Source organism: Globicephala melas, chromosome X, assembly GCF_963455315.2.
Source record: "Globicephala melas chromosome X, mGloMel1.2, whole genome shotgun sequence".
In the NCBI taxonomy this organism is placed as follows: Eukaryota; Metazoa; Chordata; class Mammalia; order Artiodactyla; family Delphinidae; genus Globicephala; species Globicephala melas.
In genome coordinates this window covers 36732769-36751921 of record NC_083335.1, presented here as the reverse complement: position 1 = coordinate 36751921, position 19153 = coordinate 36732769, and the positions used below count along the sequence as shown (strand labels likewise).

The window sequence follows — 19153 nt, the reverse complement described above, 5'->3', positions numbered from 1 at the left end:
GCAAGCAGGGGTTTGTAACGTCCTAAGCGGTTTAGTGATTCGGAATGAACAGGCCAACATGTACGACCTCTACGGTGAAGGAAGCCTGACATTTGGAAAGTATTTAGGCAGCGACGGGTGCAAGAAAGGGAGCCAACACCTCTTGGTCCTTGAGGTTTATGGCTCAGGAAAATCAAGTTCTTTTAAATTTCAAGTGACAAAGCGGGAGGTGCATATGTTATAGGAAGCTGAGATTGAATGGAGTCACTCACATTTGGGGTGATAGCCTCCCCTGGGAAACCAGGGGGCTTAGAACACAGCTCAGTGGCTCCAGGTTAGGGCGTGGTGGAGGAGACAATGAATGCCCAGAATCAGAAATGGCAGGACGCCAGATGCCAGAGACATGGGGCCAGGGAAAGGGTGATGGGTGAGGATGACCTTCAAAGAGAGGCAGAAGAGGGAAGTGGAGTCGGGATCGTTAGACTTGGCCGTGCCCACGAGGCTGGTGGGTTTTGTGAGTGAACTTTCAGCAGTGACAAGTGGGGCAGCAGGGCTTGAGAGCATCTTTCCTTGGGGGAGAGGGATGGGGTTTGGGCCACCGCATACATTGTGTCCTTTCCTCACTGAGGCCCTCTTAGCTCCTTTGCCCATGTCAGGGGTCTCCTGTGGATTGGTATTAAAGAGAATGCACCAAGTAATCTGGATGATGTTTCAAAAGAGGGAAGGGGCCCACTCACATTTATTCAGTTCCTCACTTCATGCTCCCTCACATGGACCCCCTGTCCTTTTCTTTTGGACCTTCTTGGGGTATCCTTCCTCCCGAATCACCCCCTCGAGCTGAAGTTGTGTTAGTAGTCACCTCGCCACTCACTCCGAAGCTGTTATATGAAAGCAGGAGCAGGACAGAGGGATGGATGGAAGATTGGGTCCCAACTCGCCATAATAGCTGTGTGACTTTGTGCAAGTCACTGAAACGGGCTGAGCCTCAGCCTCTTCACCCGTACAATGGGGGTGTTGTGACAGTTACACAAGATCATGGCTGTAGCACAGGCCTGCCACTCAGGGGGTGCCGGTGAACGGACAGCGAGTCAGAAAACCAGTGCCCCTGGGGCCCCTACCGCCCACTCCATTTTAAACTCAGTAAGACACCAGGTTTATTTTTAGAAAAAAAAAGAGCAAACTTTATTGAAATTTCAAGCTACATTTGAAACATCAAAGTCCAAATCCTGGAGACATAACATCAGGATAAGATGTCAGAAAGTGGAAAGTGTTCTCACTGCCACAGAACTCCCTAGAGACAAGCTCCCTGAGCACATCACCCAGGCACCGTCGGGTCAAAGCCATTCCCTTGTCTATCCTTGTCCACAAGAGGACACCGGCAAGCTACTCATTCTGTTCATTTGCAAGTTTTCCAAAAAAAAAAAAAAGTTTTCGAATGACAATGTGGAGTTCCAGCTGATCTTCTCTCAACCCCATTCTATGTAGTCAGCACCAGTGAATGGTGGGTTTGGCATTCAAAAGAGGACCTCACATGTCTTCAGGGGACAGATGGGGCAAAGGTTGCAGCAGCAAGGCATTCAGAGGGTGCCCCCCCCCACCTTTACTCTTTAGTTTTACTTAACCTAAAGGACAAACTGGATCAGCCTGGTAGATGAACACAGTCAAAGAATTAGCCTTAAGAGATAAGGGACCAGTCAATACTCCCAAAGCTGGTTAGGCCCTTCAACACATAGGTGTATGTGTATATGTATACATCGCTACACTAAGATACAGATCTAGCCCTATGGGTATATATACGCACGTATGGCTATATAGAAAAACTATGCCAACACTAACCAAACAGAACTTTGTAAGCGGTCATCCCAAAGCCGTAATCCCACACTGGGCTGTGCAGAAAGCCATGCATTACACCATATTAACCAACAGAAGGCTGACTTGGCTCAATCTCTCCCAACTGTGGCCCTGCCTTGGCGAGGCAGGGGAAGAGAGAGAGGCTGCCTCTGCTTAAACCACAACTGGCTTCTTCATAGGACAGTCGTTGTCAGGTGAAGCTGTTGAAGATGTCCATGGAAATGAAAAACCAGACCCCTTAGACTTTCTGGAGCAAACTGGCGGCCTGTCTCAAACTACCTTTCTCCTCTGCCAGTTGCAGCTAAGTTGCCCAGGCCCTGGGAGCCCCCAGGGCGCGGTGGCATTAGAGGCTCGCTGGCTTGGGGTGACGAGGCCCCATGCAACTCAGCCTCCAGAGACCTGCTCTTTGTCAGGGGTCTGTCACTGGAGTGGACCCAGGTGGCCATGTCCTTGGGACATCTCTTGGCACCAGCTATGCTAGGTGTAAAGTTCTCCACGTGAGATGACGCTTGGGGAGCCAAAAACAAACTGGAAAGAACTAGGTAGAACAAGTTTAGTGGCTCTGCCCACCCTGAGGACAGAGCCACTTACACCGCAGAACCACCGGGGGCCTCGGGTGCTTCTGGGGTTTCGGGAGCTGGCTCCTCGGGGCTCAGACGGGACTGGAACTTCTCCAGCTGCTCTGGGCTCGCCAAGGTCTTCAAGAGAGTGTTTTCACGCTCCAGCTGGGAGTTTTTCTCCACCAGCTCCCGGATCTGCTCCTTCAGGATCTCCACCTCCTCTCTCACAGCATACATCAGATGATTCTTCACCAGATCCTGTCCCGGAGGAGATCACGACAAAGCTATCCGTTAGCCGCGGCGGCCCCTCTGCGGCACCTTCTCCTGGCCGTTGGGGCGCCTGCGCTGTCCCTCATGCTGCCAACCTCCAGCCTTCCCTCAGCAGCCCCTCGGAATGCTGGCCCCGCAGCCCTGGTCCTCCTGCCCCTTTCTCCGAAGCACCTAAACCTTCGCTCAGGAGAGCTGCGTGATCGGGGCCACGCCTGAGTTGGGAGCCCAGCTTTGAACTACATAGGAATTCCCCCCTGTATGTTTCTGATGACTTTCAAAGCTGGCCTCCTGGAAGACTTTTGGGTGAGACTTGTGCTGGTTGGCAGTGGTATGCTATATCCCCATTTCCACATAAGGTCCCGCGGCTGGCCCAGATCCCAGGGAACACCTGCAATGCACCCTGTACTGTTGGTCTGCTTTACCCATCTCCACCAGGAGAACATAATGGGCTCTTCTGGAGACTTCTCCTGTCCACAGGACCCAGCATACTGAGCTGCAGCTGTCCTGCAGCCTGGCCGGAAAGGACACTGGCCCTGGGGGAAGGTACCCGGATGGCTTCATCCTCTCTGAATTCAGATGACTGCACTGGGGGCGGAGAGCTGTGTCATTAGGCTCCGGGGCACAATAAAGTGTTTGCTAAAACTGCTGGAGGCCCCAATCCCCTGCAGCCATTTTGGCTGCTTGGTGGAGTACGACCTCTACCTGGTGAAGGAGGGAGAAGGGGTGGGGTGCTTTGCTTCCTGTTTCCTCCCAACTCCTGACCCCAGCCCAGGCTCTGCAGAGGCACTGCAGTGCGGTGGCATCCAATGAGCTCTGGCCCCTGCCAACTGTGGGATGCAGACAAATCCAAGGGTCTGAGCTCCCTGCCCTGCCACGGGCCCAGGAGGGAGCCAGAGGCTGCTGCAAAGCCCTGGGATGGGAGAAGGAGGAGGAAAGGAGAGGGTCCAGCAAGGGTGGCCTGGAAATGCCCTAAAAGGTGCCACTCTGATGGGACTCTAGCTAAGGCCTCCAAGGGGACAGGAGGCAGGCTGTCAGCTTCCTCGGGCGCTTGGCTTTTGCACCCACCCGCTCACTGCCACCCTGAGTTACATAAGCAGTAGCCAGGTCTGGGGATGGGAATGACGCAGTGATGCCACTCACCATGGCCTGCTCGATCTTGTTGTCTAAGGCCACCACGCTGGCTCCGGAGGCACTGCCAAGACAAAAAGGAAAGCGACTGCGTTACCCACTTGGTTCCAGTCTGAGTACCTGGTAGTGGTGGCCACAAAGTCCTCCATCTGCCCCAGCTCTTCCTCTCTATCGCCTCGCTGGCCCGAAGTTCCGGGCACTTTGTCCCTAGGTCCCTCTCTGGCCCCTGCAGGAAGCTGCACCTCCCCACCCAGACCGGCTCCGCGCCGCCACCGCCCAGAGCTCCGCGTGGAGCAGCGCGCGGGTCCAGGGGCGCACGGGCCAGCGAGGCCTGCTCGGCGACATGCAAACAATGGGGGCGCGCGGCCCAGGGAGTCCCCGGCCGCCAGCCCATTCCGGCGCCGGCCCAGAAGGTCCCAGGCAAACCTACCGAGCTCCGAAGCTAGCTAGGAATTCCTCCTCGGCTCGACAGCTTCCGGCCTGCTCCCCAGCGGCGCACGGCGCGCGGCTAGCCCCCCTGCCCAGCCCAGGCCCACTGCCCCTCTGCCTCCGCCCCCGGCTGCAGCAGCTCGTTCTTACGGTGCAGCGGCCGCAGGGACGCTCCGACGGCGGATCCCAGCGCGGCGGTGACCCCCCCCCTTCCCTGCGTCCCCTACCCCCGCCCCTTCCCAGGATGCTGCACCGCGGGGAACGGGGACCGGCGGCGCACGGCTCGCTCGGAGATCCCGCTCTCAGCCCAGCCCCCGCCGGCGCCCGGGCTTGGGAGCTGTGGCCAGGGGTTACCTGTTATCCAGCTTAACGGAAACCACATCCCCTCCAAGCAGGGAAGAGAAGAAGGAGATGTTGAAATTGTGCAGCTGGTAGACCGCCACCTCCATGGGGGTCTGATACATTTCGGTATTCATGGCTCGGGCTGCCGGGGAGCTCTGGCCGGGCTGCGGGCTGCGGGCTGCGGGCTGGGCTGGGCGGGCTGGGCAGCCGCTGGCTGCTGGCGCGCTGGACGGGGCTGGGCTCTGCGCGTCGGGCCCTGGGGCTAGGAGGGGGGCGAAGGCTGCCGAGCGAACCCAAAGCCGGTCGGGCGTTCCAGAGTTGAAGGGAAGTGACTCGAGGGGTGTCACCTGGTGTGTCAAAAACTCCACGGCCGCCAGTCCAACCCAGACTCGGAGATATTTCGGCTCCTTCTTCTTTATATAGGAGGAGCCGGCTGCGTCACATGGCGTCAGCGGCATGCAAATGAGTCCTGTACCGGGCTTTGTGGCTCAGTTAAACCACATCCCCTCCCTGAACCTTAGTCTGGGACTGTAAACAGTTCAGCACTTTCTTGTGCCAACTGGCATCTCCAAAGAGGGCTCTGGAGATTGGTAAAAACCAAATGGAACTGATTTCTTAGAGAAATGAGAAGTACAAATGCCATTACAGGAGGTAGGAAGCCTTCAGTAGGGGGCGGCGCTGGTTTTAAAAGCTCTTCTTCGGATGTCCGCCAGCATACCTCCCGTGTCTTTGCAGTGCTGTCACAGGCCGCCCTCCCTGGACACCCGCCCTCACCATCAGGACCCTCACTCCTTCCTGGTGCCTGCCTTCTCAGCCTCTCTCCTGCACACAGACTTTGTCAGTTGCATGTCCCCTCACCCAGCCAGCTTGTCCACTGGCTTGCCCCCATCCGCAGCATCTATCCACTCACCTCCTCCTACGGATGTACCTGTCCGTGTACTGACACATGCACAGATCTGTGACATGCACGGACTAGCTAATCTGTACATGCCAGTGTGCATGTATGGAGGAGAGCATGAGTGTCCAGGAACTCAGATGAGTGGGGGAACATGTACAAGGGGGCAGCTGGGGGCCAGGTGGGTGACAGAGGAGGTGGGGAGGAGACAGTAGGGGAGTGGGCACTGCAGTGACCGCAAGATGCCAGCCCTTTTCTCTTTGGTCTCAACACCCTATTCAACATCATCCAGGATCTCATGTTCCTATTTTTAAAAACAAGATTTTGTTACTGTCCTATGAACAGCAAATGACAGCAAAACTACAAACCAAGGCTAAATATAAACCATCCCAGGAGAACACCCGCCCTGTGATTGGTCCAGCCACACACGGGGTTACAGGGTACTTCACAGACAAACAGATTCCAAATCACAGGGAAAATGAGGTGACTGTTGCCTACTAAGAGTTACACATGTTACCATCAAAATATATTTTCATTCTTTTAAGCGTCAAGCTTAAAAAAAAAAAAAGCCATCAGAGGTTTGAGGTCCTTTTATCCTGCTCTTTCCTAAGTGAGGCCACCTGGTGGTCTGAAGCAGAATTGCAGCCAGATGGAGCAACCTAGACCAAACAAGGGACAGGTGATGCAACTGGGAGTATTATTTACACCAACTCAGGGCCGTAAGAAGAACATTGGGTTTCACCACACATACAATAGTTTGGATGAAGTTAGGGCCAGTACCCATGAATCAGTTGGTGATTCAGGCTATGGTCCAAAGAAATACCCTAGTGCAATCAAGCTATTGGAAAAGTACTGGGGCCTCTTATCAGCAAAGAAGGTAATTATTATTTGCTTCAGGATATTTCACCTAACCAGGTACCTGGCACAGACACCCTGGCCAAGGCCCCAGTTAAGCCCAGTCTGAAGGCCTTAGTTTTCTTCAGGCTGCCCGTGCAGTCATGCCACCGAACAGCCAACATTTTTCACTATGACGTGGAGCTCCCATTGGATCCCACCGGTGGTAATACGTGCACAAGGGCCATTCTATTTGCAAAGGACCGACAAAGAGATCTACCCAAGCAAACCTACTGCATGCACTAGCCCAGGATAGTGATTTCCTTCACCCCAGTTTAGCTGGGAGACAATCCCAATCTCAGGATATCATGTTATCTTCAGGTCACAAACTCCCTGAACAAGGTGTTCATGCTAAGCTGCGTGTGGTAGACAGAACAAAGTGCATACCACATTTATAGGTCATCAAGAACATTATTTGAGCAAAAATAAAAAAAAACCTTCTTAAATCCAGAGCTTAGCTGATACTGGAATTCCCTGATATATTAATCTGCCCTCTGTGTCACATAGAGCTTTCTTGGTCCAGGAAGAGTCTGAGTTGACCTTTCATTGGCTTGTAAATCTTTCCTCAACTCACTATTGCTACCTACCCCAAGATTCCAAGGGAGATGATGAAAAGAAAGAAAGAGAGATAAATAAGCCGGGTCGGCAGGGAAAAAACACCACCAGGAAAACAGGGCATGGGACCGAAGAAAAACCAGCTCCTTCAATGGGGACTCCCTTATATGGAGACAGAGGCACAGAAATCCAGGTAGTTTGGGGAGGGGAAAAAAAACAACAGATGAAGTTTGCTAGCAAGGCTGTGTTTGAATTGTACATTAATTATACTTCAATTAGAAATAAGCTCGGCTTGAGACCCGCTGACAATAACAGCTACCATTAACTGAGCAACAGCTGTGGGCCAGGCACTGTGTTGGCTGAGTCACAAACCCTGTGGTGTAGGTGCTGTCACCATCATTTAACAGATGAAGAAACCGAGGGTCTGAGAGGCTACCTTGCCCAAGGCGGTGGCACAGCTAATAAATTATAGAGCTGGGACTCCAGCTCAGGTCTTCCTGAGTAGAGACCAAGTTTGTTCTTACTACACTTACTAGTGGGGGCAGGGAGTAGGTTTGTTGAATGAGTGAGTCAAGGAAGTTGGGGGACGGGTTGGAGGTGCCAGGAAAGCGGTGTAGAGGAAGAAAAGGTGAGGGGCAGGGAAAGTACTCCTAGGACTCCAGCAACATGGGGGACCAGAAGAATATACAAAATGTCCAAATGAGCTTCATAACAGGGCTTTGCTCACCTGCATTATTTCAAAAGGCAGCCACTGCAGTCCTTAAAGAAAGCCCTCTCTGCCTAGGAAATAGAAACTATGAAGCCAACTAGCTGGCTCCCAGAATGGACTCCACAGCGTCCCAAATTAGGTATGGAGTCTCATGACAATAATCACAGTCCAGTCAATTTCCAGTTTGTAACTGGCACCCTTAATTAACTCTTTCTCCCCCCTATACCTGCTGTGTCCAGCTTTTAGGAGAATTAAACCAACAAGAAAACAAGCTAATTTCAGGGATTTCGTTTCAGAAAAACAACTTTGAAAGGATGTCCCAGGTTCAGCCCACACTCAGCCAATCTCTCAGTCCCCTCTGCACCTCTAGTTTACCAACCAATAGTGAGAAGAGCTCACCCTGAGGGCTTATGATTCTCAGTTCGCAAATAATGGCTGGATCCCTGGATCGCAGGCTTTGCTAAAGGGAGACCACCAACCTAAATGTCTCTGTAGAAAGATTTTCAAACAGCAGGGGTAGGGGAGACAGGGGCAGATAGGAGGGGGAGAGGGAGAAGTTGGAGGAACCCAAAAGGCTTTCTGTGTAACCCTCGGCACACCGGAAAATTCCTCTGCCCAGAATAGCTGAGCCAAATGTTGCAGTGAGTGGAAGCTTGTGCTGTATAGGGTATCTGTGATCTGATCTAACTTTTCTGAGTAAAGTGCTGATCTATGAGGCTCTCAGCGTCCTTGTGTCTCTGGAGGTGGGCCTCAGGCAGGAAACAGTGGCCTAAGGATTCAACAGCATAGCAACTCCAACATGTGTGTTTCCAAATTTCCTTTCTTCCATCCTGTGAGTTACATGGTAGGCTGGACCCAGAGCCACCGTGGTCACAGCGCCCAGCTGATGAGCCAGGTCCTTTGCTGGCTCTCGGTTCTAGGCCTACAGCTATGGGATTCTGTGATTAAACAGACACAGCTGACCCTCCCTCTCTCAGGGTGACTTTCTAGGTGGAGGGTGGCATGAGGAGGATGGGGTCAACTCCCACCGTTTCAGGTGGCCCTGGAAGCCAACTTGTTCCCTTTGAAGTGGAAGAAGGGTCTCAACATCGTCACCGTTCTGTTCCACTTCAAAAGCCAGACTCTCTAGGACAAGAGTCCTTCCTATTTCGGGTTCCCATGGCGCAGGAAGGCGGAGACTGGGCAGTCTGGGCCTCATAACCTGTGGGCAGGATCTCAGCACGCTGCCGAGGGGTGGGAGGCAGACTCAGGGTGGGTGCGGTAGGTAGGGGGTGGTGAGAAGGGGGAACATCTCACTTCCCTTTTTGTCACACTCAAAGCATTGTGTACCACGCAGCCCAAAGGAAACTCTTTATAGGCAAGTCTTCCTTATTTTCTACAGGGAATGTTCCACCCCCAAGGCTCGGCAATGTTGGCGGCGAAACACAGGGTCTTGCGGCAGGAGAAGCGGGAAAAGACACGATGCGAGAGGTGCGGGACAAGCCACCAAGCAAACGCTGCGTTAGGAGCTGGACAAGGAAATCAAAAAGGATGCTGAGCACCAGAGTGTTAGCACAGTTGACAGGGCGGCTGCAAAACAACCCTCCCCATTTACCCCTCCACGGCGGCCCCCTTCTGCCTGAAGCTCTGTCTACGTCTAGTTACTGACTTGTCCCTTTTTCTGAAGAGGCTGGGGGAATAAGGAGGCTGAAGTGCCATCATTTAATTTGTGCTGGCTCCACTCTTCTCTCTTCCCCTTGGTTCCACTCCAGTGTGGGAGACTATAGACAGGAAGGATGCTGCCACTTAATCTTTACTTTGGCCTCATGGAAAATCCCCAAAGTCCAGAAGGAGGGAAGCAAGAAGGAAAGACGGAGACAGACAAAGTGCCTTGTCCTCTGTGGGTCACGTGAACTGCCCTGCATGGCCAGGGCCCAGAACGTCGACTTTGGGGGGCAGGAAAACAGGGAGGAGGATGCGCACGCAGATGCAGAAGGCAGTGGTGGGCGGCAGGGAGCCCACGAGGAATCGTGGTGGAGAGGGACACTGTCTTGGAAAAGTGGCTCTAGCAACTGATTTGGGCCAAACCCTGGCACTGAATGATGGCAGGAGCAATGAATTGTGCCTTTCAGCTCCCTCCCCAGACAGGATCCAATGTGAGCTTCACAAACAATCTCCCAGTGACACGAGGGATGACAGGCAGAACCAAACCCCATTTGGACAAGGCACTCCACTCCACTCACCCTCGTTCAAAGAAGTCAAAAAGGGCTCTTGTCAAATCACCTTTGTTACCCCAACTTTGGTGGCTAACTATGGGGGGTAGGCAGTCTCTCCTGGCATCTCAGCAAGACTGGAAGTACTGGCAACGTTATCCAGGAATGAATGCAATTTAGCTCAGTGGATCTTAAATTTCATGAACCTTGTATCAATATTTATGCTTGTCTCCCTTCTCTTTTTGCCTTGCAGCTGGGAAAATTTACGTCCATCATTTTTCTAAGCTCTCTTCTCATTTTCCACCATCCCCATTACCCATCTACAAGTATGAAACAGATATTCCTGAAAAAAGAGAATGTCAAATTAACCTCGGTAAATGGAATCCCCTCCTCCACCCAACACTAGTTGCCATCATCATTCAATACAATTCAATTCAACTCAATTCAAAGTTGATTGACTGCCTATTCAAAGTACAAGGCACATTTCAGGGAAATTAAAAACAAACAAACAAACTGGTAGTGCAGGTTAACAACTGTGCTTCCTTCCAGAATATCCTAGGCCTCTGGTGAACTCTGAAGTCTACCTACTGGTTAGATCTCAGTGAAATGTTTACTTCAGGAAAAAGCCTAGGGCTTGGGGGTGCTCAGGAGGGTAGCCTGGGGTTTGGGAAGGCCACACCACCGCCATCACCCCTGGCATCACTTCAGTCCTCAGAATCGGGCCCGCCTTTTTTCTCCCCACCCTGTCGTTTGGTCCGTGCCCATCTAGATGGGGATTAACATAGCAGCCACAAAACTTGGAATTTCTGTGGGACCCAAGGCTCCTCTGACATGGTGGCCAACAGTGTCAGGGTCCCTCACTCTGATTCCCTTCCTTTGTAAACCAGGGGAACAAAGCACAGGTCCTTAAGGGTCTCTGAGTTGCCAGCCCCTTCCTTCTGAGAAGGGGGTCTATGTTTAGCACGGGGAGGGGGTCACCTCTGTCAACCTCCTCGTGGTCTTATCCTTGTTCTATAGTGCCCTCCCAGACCAGCGAGCATCTTCACGTGGGCAAATAAACTCCCTCATCACGGCCCACCTTCTGGGAATCCTGGCCCTCGACAGCCTTCTCAGGGGCTGGGAAAGGAAGCAGCAAGAACATGGCTACTCTCCGTGTTTGTTTGTCTGCACCAGCCCTCCACCAGCTTCTCCGGGCCAGGGAGACACTGGCAGGGCCTCTCCCCAGTCCTTTTGCTTTATGGAGCAGTCCCAAGAGCCGAAATTCCAAGCCTTTTTTTTTTTTCTGGCAGTTGCCGGGGTTACTCTGAGTGGTATGTGAAGGACTTGGGACTATTGGCAATGCTTGGAAGACGAGAACCAGGAGAATCTTGCTGGGGACGCTGAGCCAGCAGACAAGGGGCCTGTGAAGAGGCCAGGGGCTCTGAGGTGCAGCACCTGACTCCCCTGTGGGCCCCGCTATAGAATGGGTGACCTCTGAAGTGGTCCAGGTTCCCTGGGGAACAAAACGACGGTAATAACGCCGGCCTCTTCAGGCGCGGGGGCTCCTGGGCCACGATGGGTGAGCATTATGAGTCTCCCAAGGCTCTCACATTGTACGCCCGAGGCCCTTGTTTAACTCACAGCGGAGCTATTCACCGTGGGCTCACTTGAGGTAGCTCCTTGATCCTCTGTTGTGCGACTCTGTGACTTGTGAGGAAAGGCTCTGTAATTGCAAAGGGCCTCTGGCTCTCCAGCCGCCTCCCCCCTCCCTTGGGTTTCCCGGATGGAAAGAAGGCAGCCCAGCTGAGGTGGGGGACGGTGGCAGGAAGGGGCAGGGGACACACTAGTCAGGAGAAGAGAAAGAAAGGACAGAAACAAGGCAAGCTTCTCCCTGGGGGCACCCCACCCAGCCCCAGCCATGGGAACAGAGCCAGGCAGCTCAAAGGCATGCGGGGAGGGGTTAAGGAAGGCCTCCTGCCCGGTTTGAGAATTGCTGACAAGGAATACACACACCTTATCAGGAAGAAAGGGCGGCACACAAGCGCACACACACATACACACACACGTTTATGCAAACACCCGTTCAGCCTTTGACAAAGTCTAATTCACAGAGCTAGGCACGCAGAGGGCATCATTCCATCTCTGTCTCTCTCACCTGATGCCAGCTTCGTGACCCCCAAAGGGGTAGTAAAGCAATAGGACATGCAAAGTGGCAAGGCAGGACGCTGTAGACCCAGTCAGAGTGTTACAAGCCGTGGCCTCTGCTCTCTCTGACATCCAGAGCTGGCTGCGTGCTGTGCAGGGGTCATAGGTGACAGGCTCTTGGGGGAAGCTTGGAGTGGAAGTTAGGTGGGCATAGGGGGAACCAGCTTGAAGCTTCACACTGTACACCGGGCACAGGAAGTGCTGGTGCCGCCAGGTCCACAGTTTTCAAAGATGTCAATCACACATTCAAATGAAAGAGAAATAAAAACAAGCACCATTTGTGTACAATCAATCATGTGAATGCCTAGGAAATGATTCCCATAGGCTCCTCACGAGGACAGCTCTAAAGAGAGCCAGTCCTGGCATAGATGTCACATGTGACTGACGACCTGAGAAGTGTGATTTGAACGGCACTGAGAAAAATTCCTCTCAGTCCAAGCTGTTTGCCTGACCGGACTACTGCAGTGCCTAAAAACGTCACCCTCGGAGTCATACCTTTGAGTTATAATGGAATTCTTTACACTTTGAGGAATTAGGAAAGTTTTTTCTTCCAGTGCAAAAGCCCTGGGAGAGTACCACATTCTGCCACTATCAGCTATAAATACTTAACTAGGGATAAACTAAAGTTCTGTAATACTTTCAACACAGTAGTCAGTGGTGGATCAGCATCAGAAGATGATTAAACACACAGCAGGTACAACTTGCTGGTGGGCTGTGGAGGGAAAGAAATGGGTCCAGGTGAGGAGAGTATGGATATCCTGGGCTCCAGCCCTAGAAAATCTAGTAGAATACATCTGTGGCTTGAGAAGGGTACTTTCAGGAGATGAGGATGCAGCTCTTCTGGCCCCAGTCCATGGAACTGCTTTTGGGAACCACTGGCCTACAGGTGAGAGCCAGGACAGGACCTACCCGAAGACTCCCCAGAGTGCCACGACCACCACGACCCACTCTGTGTGACACACGATGATGGGGCTCAGCATATTCTGAGCCTAACATCTGTTCAGTCATCTCCTTCCCTGTCATGTCTGGCTACCTCTTTCCCTCTCACTCCTGAAAACTTGATCAGAACGTGAATGAGAGCTGCTATTAGAAAGATAACGCAAACTTGCTCTGATTTATAAATCAACCTTTGGCAAATTTGGCTTCTCTGTTAATGAGGAACAGATTGCTTCTAAGACACTTCACAGCTGTCTGTGGGAACTCTTGGCCTGGGAGGTTGGAGGCGTGGGGGGCAGGTATCACAGGGCGGGAAGGGAGAAGAACCTGGAGAGAGGGCGAGAACGGAGAGGGGCTGATTTTTCTCCAACAGCACAGTCTGGTCAGTTAAGCTGCCCTATCCCCCTTCAACAAAAGCCAGCTCTCCTCCAGCCCTGTGGCTGTCCCTGCCTGGTCAAACGTGGATCCATTCCGAGGTTGGCTGGAGGGCTGTGACTCATTCCCCCCTCAGGAGCTTGCTGGGGCTGACTACAAAGACTTGCCAGGATCTCTGCAAACGTGCCCATCCCGTCCCTGAGCCAAGCCTTGCGCTCCCCTGCCCCTACCATCCGCATCCCATCCCATGGCTTGCAAGCGCCTCCAGGGCAAGGAGGGCACCCCTGCGGCTTACTGACTCCCCTCTCCCAAGGGAACTCACTGCTCTCTGTGGTACGCATCCGGCCTGTGTTTCAGTATTTTATTTTATTTTTATGTTTAATTTATACTGCCTGCTAGGTTTGGGGCTTAAATAAACAAAGGCTATGTTTCCCCCAAGGCCTGGACTTCCCGGTTGCCTGTCAGCAATAGAGTAACCCTTTTAACCTCTTTTCTTGCCCCTTGAGACACGCAGTGTTGGGGGTGGGATTGGAAGAGAAAGATACTTTGGGTCAAAAGCCTGGAAATTCTTAGTGCCAGCCTAAAATACCACCCCCTCGCTCTTCTCCACATGAATGTTAAGCCCCGAAGCTGCCTTAGCAAATACAGACTTCCTTCAAAGGCCACTGCAAGACTGTAAGGGTTAAGGCACAAAAACGGAAAATTCAAAGTATTTGCATTGATTATTTGAAAAATCTACTTACAGATGTCTTTGTACCACTGAGCAAAGACAGAAGGGCCCAGGTCTTGGTGGGTGGAGCCTTGGCAGTGAGCAGCCTTAAAGGCCTATAGACTGAGCAGAGCTCGGTGGGCCTGCCTGGGAAAGGCTTCCTGCCAAAGCTCATACACCTTAAAAAATAAGAGGAACACTGGCCCCTGTGTCCTAGGATAGAGCTCTAACAGCAAAGTAACAAATCCTGGTCAACAGTTCTGACATCCTGTTATTTGCTAAAACTAATAATACTGTGGCGTTTGTTGACAGAGTTGCAGAAGAGCTAAAGTAAACATGGAAACTGAGGAAAGGCCAAGTATAGACGGTTACTAGCTCAGCAGTTGAGAAAAGGGAGTTTCACAGACACTCCTTGGACATCTGGGGGCAGTGGGGCCTGAACACAGTTGGGAGACAACCCAGAGGCATCTGTCTTGTCACCAGGTGATTTCTCTCTAACAATAGGCTGCTGCAATAATGGGCTTGGCCCATGGAGCTGAGTCCTCAGACAGAGAGTAATGACAAGACGAATTGAGAGGGACTCTCCTAGTGCGTATGCCAGGGTAGGTGCCCCCTGAGAAACGCAGCTCTGGCACCCATTCTAAATGAACTAGGTCAAGTGGGAAGAAAATACGTCAGAAGGCCAGAGTTCCTTTTCTACCTTACCACCAGGCCCCCAGAACTGCTTAGAAGGCTTCTAAACCCCCATGCTGCTAGCTCCTCGTTCATGAAATGGGAATGATGCCCCCCTGCCCCACATAAACAACACACAAGGTGTATATGTTTATGGACTCCCCAAAGTCTGGAAATGGAGATAACATTGTATAGTTTTTGCAGACTGATGATGTCCTTGACAACATGTATATATGTGCCTATGTTTCCAGACATGGTGGATATCCTATAGGCGGCATAGCTGAGTTCTTCAGGTAGTAAAAAGGGCCATGTGAATGCGATATGTGCCGTGATGAGTAAGGGCCCTGGTCCTCAAATGCTGTTGGCAAAATGGCTCACCAAACGAGCAGTCCTATCAATGCTGTTTCAAAGTCCAGCATTTCTAACTTCCTGTCCAGTTCCAGTTTGTTGTTTCCATGATTTCACAAGTTATGGATACTGCCTATGGGGAGGGGCATAGTTTGAGGGACTGATGTTCAGATGGAATCAACATTCAAAATTTAGTGTCTTGACAGGCGGAGGTGAAGCAGGCGGTGGACGAGATGTTTCCCGAGGGTGCCGGGCCCTACATGGATCTGGACGAGGCAGGAGGCAGCACAGGGCTCCTGATGGACTTGGCAGCCAATGAAAAGGCAGTTCATGCAGACTTTTTTAATGATTCTGAAAATCTCTTTGATGATGATGATATCCAGTGAGGTGTGTCCGGCGGTGTGTTTGCTCAAGTTTTGCCACGCGGTGGTGTGGCGGATCTCCTCAAAGGACAATTTCAGATGGTTCCAGAGAACTTGTGGAAATCACTTAAAATTAGGAGATGGTTAACCAAGAAAGAGAAGATGGTTTTAACCATCTGGATGAGGCCTGTTAATCTCTGAATGTGGCCAACTTTTGTCCTTAACTTCAATTAAAAAAAGTGATGTTATTAAAAAAAAAATTTGCGTCTTGAAGGTCTTAGCAATCCTTCCCTCACAGAGGACTTGTAACTTGCATGAAGTTTTGGCCTTGAGAGCTTCTCCAATGGCACAGTCAGTAATCAGCAGGACCCCTAGTCTTTCAAGCAGGACTGAAGGCACAGCGAGATAAGATCATGACCACTGGAAGTGGACAGTGCAAATGGTCTCAAGTGAGCAGTGACTGGCTTTCTAGACTAGAATACAAGCTCTTCGAGGGCAGGGGCTTATCTTATTCATCACGGCACCCCCAGAGTCTAGACTAGTGCCTGGCACACAGTCTCAATGCCATAAACATGTGCTTAATAAGTAAAGAGAAGGTTTAGATAAGTATTAGAACTTGGCTAATGGCCTCCACAGGGAAGAACTACAGGCAAATTCATGAATTTGCCTCCTGTTAACATGTTAATTTGGGGACAATCATTGTACAAGAGCAACTCTGCAGTTAAAAACACGGAAGACTGGTGAAAATCAAACATACTTGGAAAACCCAACCCAAACACAATTTAACTGAGTAAGTGGCCACTAATGACCTGGAACCAAGGCCCGACCTCTTCAATAAAAGGGATAATTCACCCGTGTGTGTGCTCCTGGTTCTGCACTAATGCTGGGACTTTGCTCAGTTCCCATCTTTAGCTGGAGGGGCTGGGTCAGTTGGGAACAGGGCACCCACAGGGAGCAGTAGAGGGTGATGAAGCCCAGGAGGAGGGCAGCCAAGTCTCAGCTGGCAGTAACATCAAAGAGGGATTTCAGGCTAGCAAGCCTGATTCTGAGCAAGTGACAGCCACATAACTGGAACGATGTGGCGGGGGTGGGTTGCAGATAAAAAATCCATCCTGACTAAAAATACCCTGATGACCATCAACATAAAGGAAATTCTCACCATTAATGTCATCCTTGGGTTTGAAGTCTTGAGGGTCCCTGTTAAAATGAAAGGTCTTTCTCAGAAGGGGAACTATTTAGTTTTTCTCCGGGAAGGAACATGATGACCTGCTCACTGTGGTCCGAATAGTTGGGGGGCTTCTGGGAGAAGTGACCCAGGCTGACTAAGTATATAGACTAGGGGGGTACTGCCTGGGGTGGGCCATACAATGGGTCCTGGCTAACTGGTGGCCTTAGGCTTTCAGGGGACAGGCAAATGTGCCCAAATATTCCTGGACTCACTGTAAAGAAACCAAACTGCCTGAGTGGGCAGCTTTGAGTAGCAGAGTTTATGACAAAGGAGATTGTTTTCTCCTGCTCTTCTTGGTAAACACAAGCAAACTGTTCTGAAGAGGCCGCAAGGAGCAGTAATATATATATGTCCAAGCCCGACTCGGGGTATCTATCTTCAGTGCTTTCCCGTCCGGGGAATCTTGTTTGCATATGCTCATCAAAGCATCCTCCCTGGAAATCTCCTCCTCAAGTCCTACTGACTCACTGATAAGTTGGCATAGGTGAGAAATGGAAGGCTCTGTGACTGATAAGGGGTTGATGGGTTCTCCTTCCCCCTGGTAATTTCTTTTTACCAAGAGCCTCCTGTTGACCCAAAGGAATGCGTCCAGTGGGGGAAATGCCAGGCAGGAGGTCAGGTTGCTGGGGGGAGCTTTCTTTGGCCATCTTCCACCAGTCTCTGTTGGCAGTTGCCTTCTCTGCCTGTGTAGCAGGCGACTCTGGCGGCAGACACAGTACTCACACCAGAGCTGGCCAGGGCAGCCCTTGCCCCTCAGCACCCCTCTTTCTTGCCCTTGTAAAACTGGCAAAACCTCAGCCCCAGAACCCCACTCTAGCTTGACCAGGTGATGGCCAACTGCTTGATACCAGGCAGAGCTGGGCCGATGGAGGGAGGCAGGGGAGTAGGGCTGGGCAGGTTCTCCCACCCCCGTGGCTCTGTTGTGAGGTGCTGACAGCTGAGAGAGGACCTGAAACCAGTTAGCCTGGGGCTCCCAGCCAGCAGTGTATTTTCATCTTGTTTTGACTGGGACTGTCCTCCTCTGTGTAAACACGTCCATGTCAAGGGGAAGAAAATGTAGAACAGCTTAAAATAGGTGGGTGGAATGCATCCCACCCATGAATCACCAGCTCAGGGAATGCCCTGCAGGTAGGCCTTGCTTTAAGCAAACCTGACATATGAAAACCTTAATTCAACAAGAGGGTAGCGATGCACCGCTATTAGGTCTTGACCTATCACTGAGAGATCTCAAAGCCACATCTGGTCCAAATAATAACTTCAGTAGCTCCCATGTACTGATTACTTAGCAGGCACTGTGCTAAGAGTATATTCATTAGCCTTTTGAACGTTGTCAAGAGTTATGGATAACTGATAGTAGGAATTGGGTATCGTATTATCATTAAGCCCATTTTGTGGATGAGGAAACTGAGGCCCAGACAGGTTAAGTGACTTGCCTAGAGTTACCTGGCTCATAGTGGCAGAGGAGAGATGTGAACCTCTGGGGTGTGATTCTAAAGCTCCAGGCTGTCTCTAGCTGGGCATTTAACTTTGTCTTGAGATTTCTAGGCAGGGCTGCATTCTTGGCATGAATGTCCATTCGTGCTGAGCCCCCTTCATCACAGTTTGCAGGGGAATGATTAACAGGCCTTTATCAGGGTTAGGGTGGGGGAGCCCCCCAGGTGGGGGATGGTTCTTGCCACTGACTAAAGGATTCCCATAAGGGGGGCCCCCCTAGCATGCCAGGATCGGACAGATCTGCATTTCATTTCAGGCCTGGCAGACTGTTTAAGGGCAACTGCTTGACCAGACACAGGGAAGGTCCCTCCTAATTGCAAGTAAGTACAAACTACTCGACACCAGGCTGGGGTAGGGACAAAAAGACTCAGTATAATCCAGTATAAGGAAAGACCAAATGTAAACATGTATTTTGAAAAAAATGTCACCAATCACAATGTTGGTGCAGGGCTGGCCCCCAGGCTAAACTGTGAAGTAGGAGTGTGTCTTCAGAACCTTCCTGCTTCATTTTTGGGTACCTTCTTCCTGCCTGTCCCTGCAGGTGACCTGTGCCCTCCTGCTGCCTAGGGTTCCATGGGGCCCCTCACTACTGTTTGCAGCTGCCTGTCTTCCCTAGCAATGCCCCCTTTAAGGGGGACTCTTAGTCTCCCTCCCCCAAATCATAAGGACCCAGCCCATCCTAAAGGACAAATCAGGAGATGTGTTTGTGTAAGTGATAAGTAGTAGCTTAACAGGTTTTCCCCAGATCATGGGGCTCTAACCCTTAGATTTCAGTCAGTGGTACAATTTTAGGCATGGGCGGGGGGTGTGGAGGTGGGCAGAGAACAAGCTGGGTGGGGGCAACAGTGGGAGTGGGGGAGACTGCTCGTCAGTGACCTTCAAATCTTGCCAAGTAGGCCATGTGCTCCTGTCAAGTCTGGGTCTGCATGGAGGGATAAGTGCTCCACCCTTACACTCATGCTGTATTGTTTCCAGAGCATGGTAGACAGGGCACTGGGATAATAGTCAGGAGACAGGAGTCTGGCCTGGTTTTGCCTCTGG

General features: G+C 51.5%; 1 protein-coding gene and 1 pseudogene across 4 annotated transcripts in view; one reads left to right on the top strand and one right to left on the bottom strand.

Moving 5' to 3' along the window:
- Positions 1 to 1136: 1136 nt before the first annotated feature.
- Positions 1137 to 19153, bottom strand: part of TSC22D3 (TSC22 domain family member 3) — a 58237-nt gene continuing 40220 nt past the window's right edge. For 2 of the 4 annotated variants that reach the window (XM_060292739.2, XM_030835808.2), the window contains exons 3-4: positions 3801 to 3852; positions 1137 to 2648 (exon numbers count right to left, since the gene is read on the bottom strand). In XM_060292739.2, coding sequence (XP_060148722.1) covers positions 2418 to 2648; positions 3801 to 3852 — 283 coding nt within the window. In that variant the 3' untranslated portion in view covers positions 1137 to 2417. Of the gene's footprint in view, positions 2649 to 3800; positions 3853 to 4218; positions 4300 to 4571; positions 4962 to 19153 lie in introns of those variants that run through there. The other 2 variants (XM_030835807.3, XM_070044718.1) reach the window with 2 other exon arrangements.
- LOC115841650 (COP9 signalosome complex subunit 9 pseudogene) lies at positions 12812 to 15433 on the top strand (annotated as a pseudogene).